Source organism: Thamnophis sirtalis, unplaced genomic scaffold (genome assembly GCF_051295495.1).
Source record: "Thamnophis sirtalis isolate CommonGarterSnake01/CBP01778 unplaced genomic scaffold, rThaSir2_p1.2 scaffold_3, whole genome shotgun sequence".
Taxonomy (NCBI): domain Eukaryota; kingdom Metazoa; phylum Chordata; class Lepidosauria; order Squamata; family Natricidae; genus Thamnophis; species Thamnophis sirtalis.
Window position 1 is genome coordinate 17,336,482 of NW_028261383.1, and position 23,130 is coordinate 17,359,611.

Consider the following 23,130-nt stretch of genomic DNA (forward strand, 5'->3'; position numbering starts at 1 on the left):
GGTTGACTCAGCCTTCCATCCTTCCGAGGTGGGTGAAATGAGGACCCAGACTGTGGGGGGCGATATGCTGACTCTGTAAACCGCTTAGAGAGGGCTGAAAGCCCTATGAAGCGGTATATAAGTCTAACTGCTATTGCTATTGCTATCCCAAGCAAAAGCCACCAGCCAATCACATAAAGAGGTAAAGAGTAACATGAAAGAAGAAATTTTTTTAATGAAGTAGAGAAAGAAGGATGGAAATCTCAGTTACAAGTCAAAGATATAAGAAACATACCCAAGACCCATAAAGGCCTGAAATGCCTATATACTAACACTGAAAGTTTAGGGAACAAGCAAGTATATGAACTTGAAGTATTAATACATGAAGGTAGATACTACTGAAAATTGGTGAGATGAAACTCATGAGTGAAATACACTGATGGAAGAATACAAACTATTCAAAAGAAACCGACCTAAGAGGAGGTGGAGTTGCATTCTACAGTGAATTCAGTCTTGCGGCTCCTTTCACTTTTGTTAATTTTGTTATGCTGCAGCCTGCTTCTACAGTTGTTGAAATTCATTCCCCCTCCCCCCCCCACAGTAATCTACACTCAGTACCCCATAATTACAAAATGAAAACAAAGTTACAAATGTCTAGAACATTATAGCAGTGTTCTAATATTTGAGGAGCCTGCTACAAAGAAGAGGGGGTCAAATTATTTACCAAAGCACCAGAAGGCAAAACAAGACACAATGGATGAAAACTAATCAAGGAGAGAAGGAACCTGAAATTAAGGAGAAATTTCCTAATAGTGATGACAATTAAACAATGAAACAGCATGCCTTCAGATGTTTCGGATGTTTTATCACTGGAGGTTTTTAAGAAGAGACTGGACAGTCACTTGTCTCAAATGCTATAGGGCCTCATGGTTGAGTAGAGGATTGGACTAGAAGATCTCCAAAGTCCCTTTTAACTCTATTCTGATTGATTGACATACAGATCGTGCCAAACAAATCATTTCATTCTTCGACAAAGTGACTAAATTACTGGACAAGCGAGAGGCTGTGGACATTGTATACTTGGTTTACAGTAATGCATTTGACAAAGACCACTTCTTGTGAAACTAGAAAAATGTGGCATAGACAGCATCATTTGTAACTGGCTGACAAACTGCACTCAACGTGTAGTCCTTAATGGAATTACATCTACAGGGAAGTAAGCAGTGGGGTACTTCAAGATGCCGCTTTAGGCTGAGTACTCTTCTGTATTGTCATAAACTATTTAGATGGGGGAATAGAAAGGAACTAATCAAATTTGCAGACAGCACCAAGCTGGTAGGAACAGCCAACATCCCAAAAGGTCGGCTCAAGATCTGGATGGATCTTGACAGATTTAAATGCTGTACCCTAACCAACAAAATGAAATTCAGTATGGAGAAGGGCAAGGTTTTATACCTAGATAGGAAAAATGAAAGGCAGAGGTACAAATTACAAGTACCCAGTTCAAAAACAGTAACTGTGAGGGGGACTTTAGAAGTTCCAATCGACAATCACTTAAACATGAGCCAGCTGTGTACAGCAGCCACCCCAAAAACCAATGCAACCTTAGGTTGCAGAGAGATAGATTCAAGCTCATGTGAGCTATTAGTACCATTTTATAAAGCTTTGGAAAAAAAACATACCTAGAATACTGCATCCACTTTTGGTCACCATATTATGAAAAAGATGATGAGACTCTGAAAGTGTGCAAAGAACAATAAATATGATTAGAGGACTGGAAGCTAAAATATATGAAGAACAGTTGTAGGAATTGGGTATGTCCAGTCCAGTGAAAAAGACTAGGGTTGACATGAGAGAGTGTTTCAATATTTGAGGGGTTGCCACAAAATAAAGTGAATCAACCAGTAATGGTATTCTATTTTCTTCACTACCAGTTCGGTAGTGGGAGCACACGTACACAAGTATAAGGTCCTTGATGACATCTGGGTGGGTGGGTGAGCGAAGCCTCACGCCGCCACTGCCGGTTCACCGGAACTGGTGCCAACTGGCAGCATACCACCTCTGGAATCAACCTATTTTCCAAGGCCAAACAAGAAACAATGGATGGAAACTAATCAAGGAGAGAAGCAACTTAGAGCTAAGGAATTTCCCAACAGTAAGAACACCTAACCAGTGGAGTGGCTTGCCTTCAGAAGTTGCATAACATAAAAAGGCAAAACAAGGCCCCAATGCTTGAAGGAAGGGTTTTTTTTGCATATGTTTGGAGGGTCTCATCATTCTGGATCCTTTTGAGGGAGGTCGTCTTCATCCTGAAGCTCTTTTCATATATTCTATGGTGATACGTATGTGACAATTGTCACATAATCAAAGGCCTTTGACAAAAAATTTTTTTGATGCTTCTGCTTCAGTGATACTGCTTGACTTGGGTCTCTTCACATCCCAGAAACTGTTCCCCTTCTGATTGTGGTCTGCTTAATCAGAAGGGATTTAAATAGTTTCCTGAAATGTTTTTCTTAATTTCACATTATTTTATTTTGGCCCTTATTGATTTCCAAAGGTCCTTTTAGTTGATAGTTTGCAATATCAGCACAATGGAGTTATTTTCATTCTCATTCTGAACATCCTCACTTTGGGACAGAGGGAGGGAGGAAGGAAAATCTACAAGCAATTTAAAGCAAAAGTCCTCTTATCATTTTTAATTCAATATCACAATCAATTGAACAATCGAATCTCTATGTATACATTGGTGGAACTTATGTTCCCTTTTGATTATAGGACTCCTTCAGACCTCAGAATATCTGCTGTGCTATTTCTATTTTTTTTCAGTGGAAAGAGAATTTAGAGCCATCTGATAAAATGAGTATATTAAGAAACAAGAAAGGGAGAGGAAAACAATTGTAAGACTAGGCAAGTGACTGTGGATAGAGTGAATTTCTACCCATCTGTGCTATAATGGAAATATGAACAAGTTTGTCTTGAAGAGATACACCTTCTCCTGCCTGGGGAAGCAGCAACTGTTAAATATCTTCCTGTTCACATCCCTCACAGAATCAAGATCAATTAAAAACTGATGAAAATACACTTTAGAAAAAGATGTTCATTATTATGATATAGTAGCATTGGCCATCTTCAAATTAGAGTATCTTCAAAAATAGGCTGTTTCTAAGCAAGTGCCTGTTGTTTTTGTTTTCATTGGTAATTTCATCTCTCTAGAGATGACATATAAGGTCTGACTCCTTTCCTAAGTCAGTATATACAAAAAAGAAAGACATAGTTTTAACTAATGGTTTGTGATTTCCATGTATTGTCCACCAAATTTATCTGTTTATGGCAAAATCAGGCCATTATTCCTGAAGCTCTTTCCAAGTTCCTCAGTTTTATATGGTTTCTCTTCTGTATGAATTCTTTTATGAGATGTAAGAGAACCATTATGAGTGAAGCTCTTTCCACACTCCAAACATTTGTACGGCTTTTCCCCCGTGTGGATTCTTTTATGTGAATTAAGATGACTGCTATTAGTGAAGCCCTTCCCACATTCCACACATTTATACGGCTTTTCCCCTGTGTGGATCCAGTTATGGGAACTAAGTTGACTGCTATGAGTAAAGGTCTTTCCACACTCTCTACATTTATATGGCTTCTCCCCTGTATGGATCCTTTTATGTTTCATAAGGGATGAATTTTCACCAAAACTCTTTCCACATTCCGTGCATTTATATGGTTTCTCCCCTGTGTGGATCCTTTTATGTACAGTAAGAGGCCCGTTTTCGCAAAATGTCTTTCCACATTCTTGGCATTTATACGGCCTCTCTCCTGTGTGAATCCTTTTATGGGAAGTGAGATGACTGCTGTTAGTAAAGCCCTTTCCACACTGCTCACATTTATATGGCCTCTCCCCTGTGTGGATCCTTTTATGGCAAGTAAGCTGATTGCTGTGAGTAAAGGTCTTTCCACACTCTTTGCATATATACGGCCTCTCCCCTGTGTGGATTCTTTTATGTTTTATAAGTGATGCATTTTCACAGAAGCCCTTTCCACAGTCCATGCATTTATACGGTTTCTCCCCTGTATGGATCCTCTTATGCGAATTAAGATTGCCCTTCTGAGTAAAGGTTTTTCCACACTCAGTGCATGTATATGGCTTCTTTCCTGTGTGAATCCATTTATGGGAAGTAACTTGACTGCTTCTTCTGAAGCTCTTTCCGCATTCTAAACATTTATAAGGTTTCTCTTCTGTCTGGATCATTTTATGAGATGTAAGGGATGCGTTTTCAGAAGAAGCAGTAAAAGTTGAATTGTAATGTTTCCAACTGTCTCTGCATATATACTCTCCTTTTTGGCTTTCATGTGGATAGTATTCATTTACATCTAATTTGACTTGGCACAGTTTTGCACTATTTTCAATATATTTTATCTCTATTTCTCCTTGTTGGGCAAGAAAATCTTGCATTGGAGCATCAGTGGAAGATGAGCTGTCTTGTTTCCAATCACTTGACTGGTTTGTCTCATGATTTTCAAGTTCCATTTTAATTGCAGGTTTCTCTATTCCATTTCCAGCACTGATTACTTGGAATGGTTCTCTGGAATCTTTATTCTCCTGCCCATCATCACCTTCAATGGAAAAGAGAAATGAAAGTGATAGTAAGATTAGGGGAAAAGATCAAGGTGTATAAAGCCATATTAATTTCCCTCTCTGCATCATCAGGAGAAGGGCAGATTTATTTCCCCTTCTCCCACCCAGGACATGACATCTGGGTGTGGATTTTTAAAATAAGAAATAGTTGATGTTATCTATTTAAAGAATGTCCTCCTAAACACTGATAGGGGAGTACCTAATGCTTACCCAAAGAGACCACATTCCTATGATTTTCCAGCATGACTTCCCAATGCAGCTCTTTTTGGTGAGTGTCTAGTTGAGACCACTCCTCTTCAGAGAAATACACAGCTACCTCTTCAAAGGACACCGGACCCTCCTGAACAAGGGGTGAAAAAAAAGAACAAAACAGACCTGGGAGGATTTGGAAGACCTCTGTTATTATTTAGAAATTGCCAAAGCAAAGATAGCGAAGATTTTATCAACATTCATTTATTTTTCACATTTCTGAATTGGCCATCCACATGTTTCTGTAGTATTCTAAATGTCATTCAGCGAAACTACCCTGTTTCTTTTTGGATTGAATTGTCTGTGTGTATGTCTGTCTAATTACCTACTATATGCATATCCATGCAACCACCAACAAAGACTCTCAGCACGTGGACAGAATCAACTTGCAGATGGACCTTGGAATCCTCAGATCTTGGTGACTCCAGTTGTTCCTGTGTTTGCAGAATTAAACGAGAGGGGAACATTCTTTCTAGCATTTCAGTAAACAGCTTTTGCTGTCCTCTGAAGGACCAGTCTGAGTGATTCACTGAACAGGAGAAAACAGGATAAAAATTTTTGGGTTGGACATTTCTCAGCTTTGAAAAGCCACATGCCTTCAAATCCAGGCAAAAATCAGGAGGTGGCCCCACCAACCAGGCAGACAATCGGTTGCTAAAAAAAATTTAAGCCCATCCCTAGTTTTCCTTATCTTTTAATCTTATTGGGTTTTTGGGGGGGACTGTTTATAAATAAGGTTTTTTTTAAATGGTGATGTGCCAGTGTATTTAGTAGTTATGTTTGATTTGCCTTGCCCAATTCCAAATGAAAGAATTATGAAAAGAATGGTTCTCTTGAAGGGTTTTGTGTAAAATTAATTCTTGAAAATTAGGCAAAATAATTAGCAGAAGGAGATTAAGTATACTGGTGTTAAAATATGATTTCCTATTAGAAGAGTCACAAATAAATCTTCTTTCTTGCTCACAATCACCATAACTCAGTCCAGACAAAAGGAGACTGCTGGGCACATCAGCTTGATTCCTGAGTAAAAGGAATATAAGTCTAATAAATTAATTCCCCAACTTACTTGATTTGGAGGTTCAACTATAGTTTTAGATGCACAATTAGGAGGAATAAACTTCATTCGACTGCTCTCTGTAAGGAATACAGAATTTTGCAATCAATAATGAAGGGAACATAATTTTTAAAATCATTTTAACATTTTAAAATTATTTAAGTAATAAAGGGAACATAAGTAACTTAGATGAAGGAATAAAAGGGGAACTCACCAAAACTGCACATGACACACAAGCTCAAAATTTGAGAGAAAACTTTTATAAGATGTTTTATAGATGGCATTTAGATCCTAAAAAACTGGCCTCTATGTATCCGAATTTACAACCTAAATGATGGAGATGTGATTGTCTCGATGCTACATACTATCATATATGGTGGACTTGTAAAAAGGTAAAAGCATTTTGGATAAAAATATGGTGGATTATGCAAAATGTTCTTAAAAAAAGGATAAAGTTTACCCCCCAGTTATTTTTCTTAGGTATAATTACTGATTGTACAGTTATAGAGACTAACTTGATTTTCCATATAATAACCGCAGCAAGACTGTTGGTGGCGCAATACTGGAAGAAGGAAGATTTGCCTACTATTCAAGAATGGACATTAAAAGTAACAAACCTAGCAGAGATGGCTAAAATATCAGCATATCTCAAGAATCACTCAAATGAGAGATATAAACTGGAGTGGAGAAGATGGATTGGCTATACTCAAAATAAATATGGGACTAAGAAATTCCAGATAGTTTATGACTGAAGAAACAAGGAATGATATAATCTGTTTAGAGCTAGCCTAGCAAAGAGGAGTTAAGCTCAAATGAAAGATGATACTAACTTTTTTTAAAGTTTATTTTAGAATATCTTTGTTAAAGATTTATACCCTGTATTGGTTCTAGGAAGTCGGGGGGGGGGGGATTGGGTGGGGTGAGGTTTGGGTGGGGAGGGGAGGGGGGAAGGGTGGTAAACATTTGTAAAAGGTTTTTTTTTCAAAATTTTCAATTAAAAAAAAACTGCACATGACACTAAGCTGGCAGGAATAGCCAACATCCCTGAAGACAGCTCAGGATCCAAAAAAGATCTTGACAGACTTGAACAATGGTCCCTAGGCCAACAAAATGAAATTTAATGTGGAGAAAAGCAAGGTTTTACACCTGGGAAGGAAAAACCAAAGGTATGAATATACAGATTAGGTGGAAATCTGTCTCAAAAACTGTGAGAGGGACCTTGGGAGTCAGTAGATGATCACTTAAACATGAGTCAGCCATGTGCGGCAGCAGTCAAAAAAGCTAATACGCTCAATCCTTGGTTGTATAAACAGAGGCATAGAATCAAAATATTAGTATCGCTTTATAAAGTCAACGTATTACAAAAAAGATGTTGAGGCCTTGGAAAAAGTGCAAAGAAGAGCAATAAAGATGATTAAAGTCCTGGAGACTAAAGCATGTGAAGAACCGTTGCAGGATTTGGGTTTGGCTAGTCTAGAGAAAAGAAGGATTAGGAATGACATGATAGCAGTATTCCCATATTTGAGATGCTGCCACAAAGGGAAGAGGGTCAATTTATTTTCCAAAGCACCTGAAAGCAGAAAAAACAATGGATGGCAACTAATCAAGGAGTGAAGCAACCTGGAGTTAACAAGAATCTTCCTTACATTAAATACAATTAACCAATGGAAACAGCTTGCTTTCAGACACTGGAGGTTCTTCATCACTGGAGGTTTTTAAGAAGAAACTGGACAGTCACTTGTTTGAAATGGTATAGGATCTCCTGCTTGAGCAGGGGGCTGGACTAGAAGACCTCCAGAGTCCCTTCAAGCTCTATTCTGATTCTGATTCAAAATAATAGAATATAATAGAATACCCAGTAAAGATGAGACACTCTGGAAAAGAGAAGACCTTCAATTACCTTCTGAGGTGTTCTGAAGTGGATCATCCCGAGGAATCCTCCTAAAAAACAGCTCCTGAGGAGAATTTGATGGATTCCTCCTTCCCCCGCGGTCTCTGATCTCCACAGCAAAGGACTTAAAATAGGAGGAAGTAAAAAAGAAGAATTAACGGACATCACACAACAGGAACTGGATTCTTGTTCTCTAAACACAACTTCCAGTGTACATCAATAAGGTTGAGTAAGAAAGGGGGAGCAGACAATGGGACAATATCGTACAAGAACTAATGAAACTCCACATATTTTGAATGCCAAAGAGATCTGGGAAACACTCCTCATTCCTATCAAACCCTTCTGAGCTCCCAAGAGAAGACTTCTTACCTGCAACTTGACTTGCTCCTTCTGCTCCTCAGCCTGGCTCAGGAGGAAGCCTTCCACCAGGGCCACTGCTTGAGAGCTGGTCTCTGCTCCACACTCCCGTACCCAGCTCTCCATCCGAAGGGGCAAAAGGGCCAGGAACTGCTCCAGAACCACCAGGTCCAACATCTGGGCTTTGGTGTGCTTTTCTGGTCTCAGCCATCGCCTACAAAAGTCGTGAAGTCGGCTGCAAAGCCTTCGGGGACCCTCAGCTGGATGATATTGGACGCTCCTGAAGTTCAAGGGCTGAACTTCTGAAGGGAGGATGGTTTCCTCCTCCAGGATCTTCTGCCCAGTTCTCCTCCAGATCTGCGGGCAGCTCCCAGGCTGGATCACAGAAGCACCTTTTCTCTCGGCACCTGCTACAGGATGGGTCTCCATTCCTTTTTCTGTCCCACAAAGAATCTTGTAGATCTCCAAGCACCTTTCCTTCACGGGACCATTTCCGTCGCCCGCACGACTCACCGCAGCACGTTATTCTGCTGCCTTTGCCCACCTTGGCTGTAGGGGGAAGAGGTTACAAGGGGCTTCCAGTTTGTGTATCTGAAATGGGAGGAGGGGGATTCAACAACTAGAAATTGATGAGCTTAGCCACTGAACACACAATCACATAATCTGCCCTGAGCTTAAGTGGATCAGCTGGAGTCTCCTTTAGCCCCTGGCACGAATACTGCACGATGATATGCAAGGCCAATTCTAATCACGGGCCCCCCCAGATCCCCGCCACCTTCCTGGGAATCTCCGGTTCTTCCGGGTGACAACGCGGCTCCGCTTCCCTCGCCCCAGCCCCGCCTGTTGTTTCCATGGAGAGGGCGGCTGGGTAACATGGGACCCGGGGTTGAAGCCGGAGGAGGGGCGCGCGCGGGTCTCTCCCTGGTCCGCCTCTCTTGACACGGGAAGAGCCCCGCCCCCGTCCCCGCCCCCGGGGCACGTCTGGCTCTTCCCCACCCCGCCAGACTCTTCCGCAACCTCTCCGCCTCCTACGGAGCCACAAGGGTTAAGGAGAGCGAGTGCGGCGCCCTAGAAGGGCAAGCGTTTGTGACGTCACTCCTTTCGCAGCCCAATCTGGAAAGGCAGCCGTGACTTTCGCCCTACACTGGACCAATGGGAAGCGCCGGGAGTTCCCTTGTCTTGGCAGAAAACGCCCCCTGGTGGGCTTTACGTAAATTTACAGGCTTCCCTGCAAAGCGCGGGAAAGAGGAGCGTAGGGACGATGAGCGTGGGAGTAGGGGGAAAGTGGTCCCTCTCAATGGCCCCCTGTCAAAGGTTTTGGCGCCTTCAGATACAGCAGTTTCTCCCTCTCTATCACCTTCCTGTCCCAAATCATCTGGAGATGGAGAAAAATTGCTCTGAGGGATTTGAACTCGCCTCCCTCAATCAGCAGAGATTGGCGGAACCTCAAAATGGGCAAAAATCCTGTCAGAAGCGGACGGGCTGTCAGAAGACGAGGACCAGTAACTTCTTAGAAACCGGGCTTGTGTCTTGCTTTTGTTACAAACTCTGGCCTGAAAGGCCACAATGAGGGGGAAAAAAAATTAAAATTGATTTGTCTTTTATTTCTTTAATTCAATACGTAAAGGTGCTTTTCTCAAATTTTTCACTCAGCCTCACAGCGAAGGGAGAACCAGAAAGGACTGAGAACCCTCCAGCCTCTTCTGATGAACAAAAGGAAGATTGCCCTCCACTGGCACAATAGGGAAGCACCTGATGTTCCCTTCTCTTGGTGGAGAGCACCCCCTGGTAGATTTGGCGCAAAGTGCCAGGATTCTAGAAAGGACAGGAAAGAGGAGCCAGTCTGAGGGGAAGGGAGAGGGCAGGGATGATGGGCATGGGAGTAGGGGGAAAGACCCCTTTCAATGGCTCCCTGCCTGTCAAAATGTCTCCACCTCCCTCTCTTTCCTGTCCAGGAACCCTCTGCGGAGATGAAGAAAAATAGCTGGAGGATTTCAACTAGCTTCCCTCAGGAACAGCCACTCTGAAGGCGCCACAGAGATCTGGAGGCCGCAAAAAGAGGCCACATCCTGCCAGAAATGACCAGGCGGTCAGAAGAGAAGAACTTGGAAACACAGCTTGTGTCTTGCAGTTGTTGCGAACTCCAGCCTGAAGTAGAGGAAGATGGATACAGGCAGGAAAGTCACCATAAGGAAAAAGATTGTTTTTTATTTGTTTTTTTATTTCCTTAATTCAATACATACATGTGGCTTTTTCAAATCATTTACTCAGCCTCACAGTGAAGGCCCCCCCCAGAAAGGACAGACAACCCTCCATCCTCTTCTGATGAACACCATGGGTGACCCATCTCTTATGCTCATGGAAAGACTCTGAACAAAATGAAAGCCAGTTCCAAAATGGAGAAAAAGTTGAGACTATGGATTTTCCAGTTCATGATAAGGCTCCTTAATTGGGAAATGAAGATGGGAAATGGTGTTCTACCTCTGACTGGAGAAAAGGTAGAATTACAAAATTAAGAAGCGTAAACCCCTTGAAGAATTTAAAGCAGGGAAATATTATTAGACCATAAATAAAAAGAGAAAATGAAAATGAAAAAGCAAAACAAGAGCTCAAGACTCCATTGGTAGGGGAAAAAAATTGACCAAATTTGGAGTCGACAATGACACACAAAGAGGTTAGTTACAATGAGCAAAACAAAGAATTTAAAAGAATGGAAAAAATGGTTAAAAATACACTAAAAAGAATGGAGGTAACCTTTGATTTTTATGTATTTCTTTTTTTCTGCAGTTTGACACAAAAAGTTTAATAATCCATATTTGGAAAGACAGCTTCAACCCAGCAGGAGCTGAAATATATATCTCCCTCCCAGTCCATCCAAACACTTTATAGTGTCAGTAATTTTTAATGCAAAGAAAAGAAAGAGAATTGGTGTCCTCTGAGATTGGTTGGTGCACTGACATTCCCTAGTTTGGGTAATGAAATCTCTTCAACAAAACTCTTGGACCAAGGACCTCTCATTTCAACCGTGATCTACACATTTCCTCCTTTATTAGCAGGTTGGATTATTTTTGGCATCTTGACATCCCAGAGAAAGTTTCATTCACATTTCTCTGTTTCATCAGGAAGCACTGAAGTAATTTTTTGAAGTAATTCTTCTTAATTTCATCTTATTTTGGTCTGCATTGATTTCCAAAGATCTTCCTTCTTCATTGATCATTTCCATTGTTAACACACAGGAGTGGTTTTTATTCTGATACCCTGGAGTATGCCTAATTTGGGAGGGAGGGAGGGAGAGAGGAAGGAAAAATCATGGAATAGTTACTGAATAAATTATTGTAAATCAAGGACTACCTGGATTGGCCAGTAGGCTGGCTAGCTATGGGGATGTAATATGCATCCACATTCCCCTAACACTGCTTTCTCTTAATAAAATTACTTGTTATGGTTCCTAGTAATGCTTCCAACCAATTCAAGACTCTGAGGCCTTGGTTTCCTCAAAAATCCAGTTTATTGGGTACATCATATCAGCACAGTCAAAAATAAAAACAACATTGAATAATTCCCACATTTTTGGTATAAGTAAAGAAGTATCTTGGCTGAATGAGACAAACTACCTCTCCTGGTGTGTAAAGATGGAAATGTACCTGTGAAGTGGGGTGGTGGTGGTTGTGGATGATAGTTATGATCCACCTTCTCCCCTGTGTGGATCATCTTATGGGAAATAAGATTACCTCTTTGAGCAAAGATCTTTCCACACTCGATGCATTTCTATGGCTTCTCTCCTGTGTGTTGTCATTTTGTGTCTTTTTAGTCCACTACTATGAGCAAAACTCTTTCCACATTCCATGCATTTAAATAGCTTCTCCCCTGTGTGGATCCTTTTATGGGAAATAAGATTACCTCTTTGAGCAAAGGTCTTTCCACACTCTATGCATTTATATGGTTTCTCTCCTGTGTGGATCTTTTTGTGTATTCTGAGTGCCCCGGTATGAGCAAAGGTTTTTCCACACTCCATACATTTGCATGGTTTCTCTGTGTGGATTTTTTTGTGGATAGTAAGTTCATAGCTATGAATAAAGGTTTTCCCACATTCCATGCATTTATACGGCTTCTCCCCTGTGTGGATTTTGTTATGGTAAGTAAGACCATACTTCCGAGAAAATGTCTTTCCACACTCCATGCATTTATATGGTTTCTCCCCTGAGTGGCTCATCTTATGGCAATTAAGATAATATCTTCTAGCAAAGGTTTTTCCACACTCCATGCATTCATATGGTTTCCTTCCTGTGTGGATCATCTTATGGGAAATAAGATTACTTCTTTGAGCAAAGGTCTTTCTACACTCCATGCATTTATACGGCTTCTCCCCTGTGTGGATTTTGTTATGGCAAGTAAGACCATACTTCCGAGAAAATGTCTTTCCACACTCCATGCATTTATATGGTTTCTCCCCTGTGTGGCTCATCTTATGGCGATTAAGATGATATCTTCTAGCAAAGTTCTTTCCACACTCCATGCATGTAAACAGCTTTTCCCCTCTGTGGATCTTTATATGGGAAGCAAGATACCTGAACTCAGCAAAGATCTTTCCACATTCCATGCATTCATATGAATTCTCTCTTAAGTGGAGCCTTTTATGGAAAATAAGATTACTATATCTTCTGAACCTGATACCACACTGTCTGCATTTGTATAGCTTCTTCCCAGTATGAATCCTCCGAATCCCAAATTTCTCCGTTCCATCATTAGCATTGATCACTTGGAACAATTCACAAGAATCTTGATTCTCCTCCCCATTATTAGCTTCAAAGCAAAAGTGAAATGAAATGATAAGGTTAGAGAAAAAGATCAAACTGCAAATCTCACTCAGTCAGTTTTGAGTTAAGGAATAATCAGGGGAAACATCCAAGAAGGAATTAGTGTGAGATCACACATTCACTAGCCTGAGATATTGCACTACTGATCTCGTGTGATCTCAAACTAAAGTAGTTTAGGCTTCTGTTCTCTGTGAAATGAGTGGTAAACTACTTTAGTGCGAGATCACGTGAGACCAATAGTGCAAGGTCTCATGCTTCTGATCTTGTGTGATCTCGCATTACATGCTGTTCCATGGCCCGATTGTGAAAGTTCTGTTCTCACTTTGGAAGTTCCAGAGGACATATGACAACACGTTCTTCTCACATGACCTCCAGAGGACACATAAAAGCACACCTCATTCTTTTTAGCTCCCACAGATAAGTTCAAATAAAAATGGAAAAATACAGATAAGAAATGTCTCAAAAGCATCTAAACAAAGACAAATTGACTCTTTCCTTCCTTGGAGTACGAGAAGGACAGATCCTTTTCTTCTTTCTCACCAAAGATGATATTGGATTAGTGACTTTTATAAAATAAAAAACTATAATCTGTCTTCTTGAACTCTCTGATTAGGGACTAGAAAACTCTTACCCAGAGAGACCACGTTCCTATGGTTTTCAAGCATGACTTCCGAATGCAGCGCTTTTTGATCAGGATCCAGCTGAAACCATTCCTCCTCAGAGAAATACACAGCCACCTCCTCGAAAGACACAAGACTCTCCTGAACACAGAAAAAGAACAGGAGGATTTGCAAGACCTGTTCATCTTCATCAAAGATTTAGACAAGAGGTTAGAAGCGCAACTCATCAAATTTGCAGAGAAGACCAAATTGATAGGAATACCAACACTCCACGCTCAATATATAGAAGGGTCGACATATTGGGCCTGATTTAACAAAATGAAAAACAACATTGAGAAATGTAAGGTTCTACATTTGGGAAAGAAAAACCAAATGCATGGGCATAGAATAGGTGATACCTGGCTCAATAGAAAGTGCAACTGGGATTTTAGAGTCCTAGTGGACAATCACTTAAATGTGAGCCATCAATGTGCTACAGTTGCCAAAAAAAAACCCAACAGAATCATAGGCTGCATTAAGAGAGGGAGAGAATCAAGACCACACTTGGAATATTGCATCCAGTTTTTGTTGCCATGATGTAAAAAAGATTTTGAGACTCTAGAATACAAAGAAGAGCAACCAAAATGACTAAAGTCCTGGAGGCTAAAACATATAAAGAATGATTGCTGGAATTGGGTATGTCTAGTTTAAAGGAGTTGGGGCCAGGGTGGATTGCTGGGGGTTCATATGGGTTCGGGTGATCCTCTAGCTAGGATTCTGCCCAGTTCAGAAAATCCCCAAATGCCACCCTAGGCTTGCTCTGCCCACCCCGCCCCTCTCAGGAGTCTCCACGTGATCTGTTCAGCATGTCAGCTAAGTTCATGGCCAGCTCAGACGATCGGGGAGTGGGGGACAATGTCTTACCAAAGGTTCCGGAAGTCCAGAAATAAGCCTGTTTCAAGCCTCCGGATGCAGGGGAAATCACTTTTTGCCTGCCCTGGGGCTCAAGGAAAGCCTCTAAATCCTGGGGAGGGCAAACCCCCTTCCCGCCATGGTGGTGGAGGCCGACTAGCCACACTCACCGAGCAACAGGGCATCAAACCTGGCAGAAGAAGATAACCAAAGGAACCTATGTTGGCTGACAGCAACTTGAACCTGGTATTCTGCTGTCCATGTTGTGCCCAGTGCAAACAGGGGGTGGGAGGTGGGGAATAGATGGAGATAGAAGAAGGAGAGAGCCCACACCCACTTCATTTCCTGAAGGGAGAATACAAAGCTAATAACTGTTCCCTTTCTTACTTGATTTGGAGATTCAGCCGTTGTTTGATCTCCATCAGAAAAACCAGAAAATTTTATTCTTTTTTTCACTATAAGGAATAAATAATTTCAAAATGCATAACTACCAAAATAAGTAGTATTCTATAGAAGAGAAGAGAGCGCGAAGGTAAGATAGATGGGTAATCTGAGGAACTTCCATTACCTCCTGAGGTGTCCTGACTTTGATCTTCCCAAGGGATCCTCCTGAAAAATAGCTCCTGAGGGGGATTTGAGGGATTTTTCTTTCCCTCAGGATCTCTGTTCTCCACACTGCAGCACTTCAAATAGGAGGAAGGAAAAAAGAATGAGAATATATATCACATGACATAAAGTGGATTCTTATATCAGGATCACAACCTCAAAGCCCCAATATCCATCCGTGAGGTTGAGTGAGAAAACAATGGAAGAATGTCCGACAAGAATTGGTGGGACATTGCCACATATTATGAACGTCAGAGAAGTTTGGAAAGGAGGAGTAAAGTATTCAAACACATTCTTTATTCCCTATTGAGCTCCATAAAGTCTCTCACCTGCAACTCAACCTGCTCCTTTGGTTCCACCACCTGGCTCAGGAGGAAACCTTCAGCCAAGGCCACCGCCTGGGAGCTGGTCTCTGCTCCACACTCCCGCACCCAGCCCTCCATCTCTAGGGGCAGAAGGAACAGGAGCTGCTCTAGAACAACCAGGTCCAGCATCTGGGCTTTGGTGTGTTTTTCTGGTTTCAGCCATCGCCTATAAAAGTCATAGAGCCGGCTGCAAAGACCTCGGGGACCTTCAGTCTCCCAGTACTGGATGAACTGCCAGGGCTGAACTTCTGAAGGGAGGATGGTTTCCACCTCCAGGATCTTCTGCCCAGTCCTTGTCCAGAGCTCCCCTCCCTTCCCAGGCTGAGCAGCTGAAAGGCCTTTTCCGCTTCCCTCCTTGGCAAAAGGTTGTGTCTTCATCCTTTCTCTGTCCTGCAGAGCAACTCCAAATGGGTCCAAGAACTCTGGTGAGTCTCCAGATGTCTTTTTCTTCACGGGACCACTTCTGGTGCTTCAGGTTATTCTGCTCTTTTTTTCCTCCCCAAGAGAAAAGTTTGGCTTGCAAAGAATTCAAATGGCTTCCAGTTTCTGTATCTGAGATGGAAAGAAAAAGAAAAGCCAAGAATTAGAAAGTGGAATTCAGCCACTGAACAACCTTCACCCAACCTGCCCGGAGCCCCAAGTGGGTTATCCCAGCGTAGGGCAGAGGTCTCCCACGAGCGAGGCTGGGAAGGAGGCAGCTGAAGATGCCGACCCGCTTCTCTCCCCCTCCGGAGACAGGACCGGGTCCTCGGGGAGCCTGGTGCGAATCCTGCCTCCTCCTCCCCCGGCTTCACTGGGCAGGGAGAGGGCGGCTGGGGAACATGGGACCTGGGGTTGAAGCCGGAGGAGGGCCGGGCGCGGGTCTCTCTCTCCTCCGCCTCCCTTTGCCTGGGAAGAGCCCCTAACTCACCCGCGGCACGTCTGGATCTTCCCCCGCCAGACGCTCTCGCAGCCTCTCCGCCTCCTGAGGAGCTCCAGGGGTTAAGGAGAGCGAGTGCAGGGTCCAAAATCGACAAGCTTTTCTGATGTTAATTCCTTCGCAGCCTCTTCTAGAAAGCTAGTCGTGACGATTACCCTCCAGGGGACCAATGGGGAAGCGCCTGGAGTTTCCTTGTCCCGGCATAGAGCGCCCCCTGGTGGATTTGGTGCTAAGTGCCAGGATTCTAGAAAGGGCGGGAAAGATGAGAGCAGCAGAGGCTGAGAGCAGGGATAATGGTTATTCTCAATGCCTCCCTGCCCACGAAAAGCTTTGTGGTTTCCAGAGGCAGCAATTTTGCCATCTTTCTCTCTCCTCCTGTCCAGGGACCGTCTGTGGAGATGGAGAAAAATCTCTCTGGATGATTTGAACTTGCTTCCCTCAAGAACAGCCATCCTGAAGACTGGGCAGAGATTGAAGGCAGCCTGAAAAAGGGCCAAATCCTGTCAGAAACAGCTGGGTGGTCAGAAGAGAAGGACGAGGTGGCTCTCTGGGAAGCACAACTTGTGTGTTGCAGTTGTTGCACCCTCTAATAATAGAGGCGGCTTTGAGTTGCCAGATTGGGAGTGATATTACCAGGCATCTGCACTTATGCGGCTAAAAGAATGGATAAGTTTGAGACATAGACGACTATTAACTTCGGAAGGACATGATTTGCAACTAGGGAGGCATGCCTTTCTATGGTATGAGAAAAATAAAATACATAAATATTTCCAAGGACACTATATTAGAAGTGCTGTTTTTAGTATGGGCAAAAAATAAGGAAAAACACTACCGTACTTGAAAATACCAGTCTGGCTCTCCAGGATAGCAATAGCAATAGCAGTTAGACTTATATACCGTTTCATAGGGCTTTCAGCCCTCTCTAAGCGGTTTACAGAATCGGCATATTGCCCCCAACAATCTGGATCCTCATTTTACCCACCTCGGAAGGATGGAAGGCTGAGTCAACCCTGAGCCAGTGAGATTTGAACCGCCGAACTGAAGAACTAGCAGTCAGCTGAAGTGGCTGCAGTACTGCACCCTAACCACTGCGCCACCTCGGCTCTCTTAAGGCACTAATACATCCAAATGTGATTGATACAGAAAAAATCATAAGATATAAAGATATTCTGAATGGGAAAGGGGAATTGAAAAGCAAACAGGAACTGAATAGTCAAGGGATAGATTTAACATGGTGGCCGCATATACAAATACAATCGAGATGGAAAAGATGCTAAAACATTGTTTTTATCAAGAACCAACAGAATCGGACCAGATCCTTAAAGGAACTGATGAGAAACTAATAATTTTTTTTATAACTGTCTACTGAGTATTAGAATGGAAGAACAGAAAGTAAAAGTAAAATGATAGTGTGGGCTAAAAACTTTCGTTATTCTAAAGCAGTGATGGTGAATCTTTTTTTTATGGCATGCCAAATTGTGTGTGCGTGCATGTGTCTCCGCCAATTCAATCCTCCCTGCCCACCTGCACATGTAACACCCCTCCCCCCATGCATGCATGCACAATCCTGCGAAAACGCCCTCCCCAGAAGGCGAAATATCTGCTGGCCAGCACATGCATGTACTCTGGAGCTGGCAGCTGATGTGCCAGCAAACATGGCTCCACGTGCCACTGGTGGCACGCTTGCCATAGGTTGCCATCCCAGTTCTATAGAATTGGAGAAATGACAAAAGTTGTGGGATAGGAATTATAAATTAACAATGTCTATTGCAAATAAAGAAAATGTATGCAAAATGTTTTACAGATGGCACTTCCCACTAGCAAGATTAGCTAAGATGTTTAAAGATATATCTGCTAAACGTTGGAAGTGTAATCAGGTTCTGGGCACGTACAACCATATGTGGTAGATGTGTCCAAAGTCAAAAGCATACTGGACAAAAAAACGTACTTCGAAAGAGAAAAATGATGAAAGAACACATAGTTTTAAAACCAGAAATATATCTCTTGGGTATCATACCAGAAAAATAAAGGGACTATGTATCTGATATTGCATATGTTAGCAGCAGCTATAATTGTTTTTGCACAACATTGGAAAAGTGTGGAGATCCCTACACAAGAGAAGATAATAAAAAAACACTAGAATGTGCAGAAATGGATAGATTAACACTTGAAATTAAAGGCAAGGAAGAGACGGGATGTTTTGAAATATGGGATTCGTTTGATCAATGGTTAACTAATAAAAACAGAAGTTAGAATGTTTAAAATTATAAAAGAAGGACCAACTTTACTAAGATGGCTCATTACAATAAGTTTTTTTAATTAATATTAATTAGTATCAATGTATTAATATGAAAATTATTATATGACTATTAATGAATATTACTATTATTAGTGCTAAAACTAATTGTAACCAGACAACCCAGTTTATATAGACATTGAAACTGTTGCTTTCTATATGTAGCAAAAATAAAACAAAACAAAACAAAAAAGGCCTCTTGCCATCCTTAAAAATCCAGTTTATTGGGTACATCATATTGGCACGGTCAAAGGTGAAAACAACATCGAACAATTCCTGCATTTTTGGTATAAGTAAAGGATACTGTCCACCCCACTCATGTCACAGGTCATGTTAGCCAACCAAGCAGATGAACTTCACAGCACTCCCTCCTGCCATTGTTGGGCATGGTGATTTGGCCTTGGTTCTAAGGAGCCTTATCGTTGTTTTGTCTGGCACATTGGAGGAAAACATTCTACATTCGCTAAATGCCCTTCCTCTCACTATGGCAATAAGAAAAGAAGCAAGAAAAATATGGTTTCAGCTAGACTCGTTTTGAGGGTTGACACTACTTTCTTTATCGATCCGTGTGTGGAGGAAGGTTGAAAACAGACACAAAAGTATTTCCACAATGCTAGAACTATTCTGTATTTTAATACATGAGTTCAAGCAGCATTTTTTTTACACAACTATGTGAAAAGAGTTACCGTGATAACTCCAAAAAAATAAAGATAACTCCAAAAAAATAAAGATTGTGGCCAGGCAGCTGTTAAGGCAAACACCATTCTGGGATGCATCACCAGAGGTATCACCGTCAGCAAAAAGTAGGTCCTATCCTTCTAAAAAGGGCTTTAGTGAGACACCATTTGGAATACTATATCCAGTTCTGGAGACCACTTAAAAATGGTATTGATAAGATTGTGTGAGTTTAGAGATGGGCAACATGAGGGAAGGCAAGGAAAGATCACCACAAAATTAGGACAAAGAGCCTATGAGTTGAATCTTCTCATTCAACTATAACCCCGTTCTTATGGCTTTCTTTCTCAGTTATTACTTGCATTACATAATGTGAAGCAGAGTGGAAAGGCAGACTGTGACAATAGTAAGCAAAATAAGAAAAGGTCAAGCAACAGGGATTCAGGGCTAATTGCATTTCTGCCTGCAGCTCTGCTCTAGTGGGCACACTCATCAGAGGGAGTTTCTTGAAATGATTGGGGGATCTCCACCACTTAAAAAGTGACAGTCACACATCACTTTCAGGCCAAATGATAACCTTAATACCCACTGTTGCTCATGTTTGCTTTAAAACCTCCTTCTTAGAGAGAAAGCACAAGAAAGGATTGAGGATTCAGAATCAAAATCAGAATAGAGCTGGAAGGGAACTTGGAGCTCTTCTAGTCAAGCTCAAGCAGGAGATCCTATTTCACTACAGACAAGTGACTGTCCAGTCTCTTCTTAAAAATGCCCAGTGATGAAGTACCCACAATATCTGAAGGCAAGCTGTTACATTGGTTAATTGTCCTCACTGTAAGGAAATTCCAGGTTGCTTCTCTTGACTAGTTTCCATCCATTGTTTTTTGTCTGGTGCTTAGGGGGAAAAATTGACCCCCTCCTCTTTATGGCAGCATCTCAAATACTGGAATACTGCTATCATGTCGCTCCTAATCCTTTTCTCTAGACTAGCCAAACTCAAATCCTGCAACCATTCTTCTTTCAGTCTTCAGGCCTTTAATCATCTTAGATGCTCTGCTTTGCACTTTTCCAAAGTCTCAACATTTTTTTCGTAATGCGATGGCCAAAACCGGATGCAGTATTCCAGGTGTGGTCTTATTAAGGTTTTATAAAGTGGTACTAATGCTTCATGTAATTTTGATTCTATACCTCGGCTTGTATGACGAAGCGTTGTATTCTGGACTGTTCTCCATGGCTGTTCTTTTTGGAGGCTATATGAAGTGGTATTAATACTTTACGTGACTTTGATTCCATACCCCTACTTATACAACCAAGCATTTTATTAGCTTTGTTGGCTTCTGCTGCACATGACTGACTCATGTTTAATGAGTCATCCATTAGGACTACAAAGTCCCTCTCAGTTACTGGTTTTGCACCAGGTTTCGCTTAATCCGTTTTTCCTGCCAAGTGTAACACCTTTCTTTTCTCCAGATTAAATTTCATTTTGTTGGATTCACGTATCTCATTTGGATTAGAAAGGCAGAATATGTATACACATTAAAATATGTAGACCTGGTGGGTCAGTGGCTAGAATGCACTATTACGGGATAATTATGCATAGCCAGGAGTTAGATCCAGACCGACTCAAGGTTGATTCAGCATTTCATCTTTTTGAGGTTGGTAAAATGAGGAAACAGATTGCTGGGCAGCATATGCTGACTTCATAGACTGCTCAGAGTGTCGTAAAGCATTGTGGAGTGGTATAAAAGTCTAAGGGAAATTGCTATTACTATAGTTTCTCCTGCGTGTGGATCCTTTTATGAGAAGACAGACTATGATTCCAAGCAAAGCTCTTTCCACATTCCATGCACTTATATGGCTTCTCCACTGTGTGGATTCTTTTATGGGAAACAAGATAACTGCGTTGCGCAAAGGTCTTTCCACATTCCATGCATTTATATGGTTTCTCCACTGTGTGGGTTCTTTTATGGGAAGCAAGATAACTGCGTTGAGCAAATTTCTTTCCACACTGCATACATTCATACGGCTTCTCCCCTGTGTGCGTCATCTTATGGGAAGTAAGATGACCTCTTTGAGCAAAGGTCTTTCCACATTCCATGCATTTATATGGCTTCTCCCCTGTGTGGATCTTTTTGTGGATAGTAAGTCTAACGTTCAGAGCAAAGGTCTTTCCACACTCCATGCATTTATACGGCTTTTCTCCTGTGTGGGTCTTTTTGTGAATAGCAAGTCTATGGCTCAGGACAAAAGTCTTTCCACACTCCATGCATTTATATGGTTTCTCTCCTGTATGGAGCTTTTTGTGGATAATAAGCCCTCTGCTATGAGTAAAGGTTTTCCCACACTGCATGCATTTATACGGTTTCTCCCCTGTGTGGACCATCTTATGGGAAATAAGATGATCTCTTCGAGCAAAGGTCTTTCCACATTCCATGCATTTAAATGGCTTTTCCCCTGTGTGGATCTTTTGGTGGATAGTAAGTCTATTGCTCAGAGGAAAGGTCTTTCCACACTCCATGCATTTATACGGCATGTCTCTTGCATGGATCTTTTTATGGGAAGCAAGGTAACTTCGTTGAGCAAAGGTCTTTCCACACTCAATGCATTTATGTGGTTTCTCTCCTGTGTGGATCATCTCATGGGAAATAAGATTTCCTCTTTTAGCAAAGCTCTTTCCACACTCCATGCATTTATGTGGCTTTTCCCCAGTGTGGATCTTTTTGTGGCTAGTAAGTCTACTGCTCAGAGCAAAGGTCTTTCCACATTCCATGCATTTATATGGTTTCTCTCCTGTGTGGAGCTTTTTGTGGATAGTTAGCCCTTTGCTATGAGTAAAAGTTTTCCCACACTGCATGCATTTATGTGGCTTCTCCCCTGTGTGGATCATCTTATGGGAAATAAGATGATCTCTTCGAGCAAAGGTCTTTCCACATTCCATGCATTTAAATGACATTTCCCCTGTGTGGCTCTTTTTGTGGATAGTAAGTTTATTGCTCAGAGCAAAGGTCATTCCACACTCCATGCATTTATATGGTTTCTCTTGTTGGGCAAGAAAGTCTTGCATTGGAGCATCAATGGAAGATGAGCTTTCCTGATTCCAGTCATGGGTTTCTAGTTCCATTCGAATTCCAAACTTCTCCGTTCCATCTTTGGCATTGATCAGTTGGAACAATTCACAGAAATCTTGATTCTCCTGGCCATTATTACCTTCAAAGCAAAAGGGAAATGAAAATGATAACAAGGTTAAGGAAAAAGATCGAATTGTAGAAAGTCAAATGAATTTCCTTCTTAATTTTTCTGCAATTCCATTATGTTGAATATTTGCATCCTTACAGTGGTCTGATATAGACCACTGATGATTTCTATATTCATGAGTCCTGAAAGCTTTGAAAATATCTAGAAAATATCTGTTTCTTTATAATTATCTATATATATGAAAGTCAGTTTTGAGTTAAGGAATAATCAGGGGAAACATCCAAAGAGGGATAAGGAGAAAACTTAAGATTTATTGGAATGGGTTAATTTCACCAGAGACCTGTGAGAACTAAAACAATTTTGAAGCAAGCTCCTTGTTCCCCAGTGTACCTTGGAGCAGCTGCTCCACAGCATCTGGCGGGAGGGCGGGACCCCTACTCAGCATGTTCCTTGATCTCAGTGATGAGATTTTGGAGCTAAATCCCTTGCTTGAAGCATCCCTTTGGATTGTAAACGAGACCAGTAGAGCAAGTTCTCAGGCTACTAATCTTGCATGATCCCACACTGCAGTACTTTCAGCCTGCGT

General features: G+C 41.7%; 3 protein-coding genes across 5 annotated transcripts in view; all 3 read right to left on the reverse strand.

The window, feature by feature from the left end:
• LOC106554961 (uncharacterized) overlaps positions 1-16,946 on the reverse strand; it is a 30,004-nt gene extending 13,058 nt beyond the window's left edge. The window contains exons 1-8 of the mRNA XM_087711584.1: positions 16,373-16,946; positions 15,427-16,014; positions 15,060-15,174; positions 14,879-14,946; positions 13,612-13,741; positions 11,980-12,966; positions 11,854-11,894; positions 3,333-4,207 (exon numbers count right to left, since the gene is read on the reverse strand). Of these exons, the coding sequence (XP_087567710.1) occupies positions 3,333-4,207; positions 11,854-11,894; positions 11,980-12,966; positions 13,612-13,741; positions 14,879-14,946; positions 15,060-15,174; positions 15,427-15,840 (2,630 nt within the window). The 5' untranslated portion in view covers positions 15,841-16,014; positions 16,373-16,946. The remainder of the gene's footprint in view (positions 1-3,332; positions 4,208-11,853; positions 11,895-11,979; positions 12,967-13,611; positions 13,742-14,878; positions 14,947-15,059; positions 15,175-15,426; positions 16,015-16,372) is intronic.
• On the reverse strand, positions 4,367-8,973 carry LOC148047314 (zinc finger protein with KRAB and SCAN domains 4-like). 2 transcript variants are annotated; one of them, XR_015696138.1, is made up of 5 exons: positions 8,176-8,973; positions 7,816-7,930; positions 5,928-5,995; positions 4,823-4,987; positions 4,367-4,590 (listed from the first exon to the last, which is right to left on the reverse strand). XR_015696138.1 is itself a non-coding variant. In XM_087711572.1 (4 exons), exons 1-4 carry the CDS (start codon positions 8,590-8,592, stop codon positions 5,179-5,181), a joined length of 717 nt encoding a protein of 238 aa, XP_087567698.1. In that variant the 5' UTR covers positions 8,593-8,973; the 3' UTR covers positions 4,997-5,178. The 2 variants fall into 2 exon arrangements, 1 of the variants encoding a protein (XP_087567698.1); XM_087711572.1 differs by lacking the exons at positions 4,367-4,590; positions 4,823-4,987 and adding an exon at positions 4,997-5,295.
• Positions 16,947-18,873: 1,927 nt separating the features above from the next.
• Positions 18,874-23,130, reverse strand: part of LOC148047315 (uncharacterized) — a 94,317-nt gene continuing 90,060 nt past the window's right edge. Inside the window, exon 5 of one of the 2 annotated variants that reach the window (XM_087711447.1) lies at positions 18,874-22,256. In XM_087711447.1, the coding sequence (XP_087567573.1) occupies positions 21,118-22,256 (1,139 nt within the window). In that variant the 3' untranslated portion in view covers positions 18,874-21,117. Of the gene's footprint in view, positions 22,557-23,130 lie in introns of both variants that reach the window. The other variant, XM_087711446.1, reaches the window with a different exon arrangement.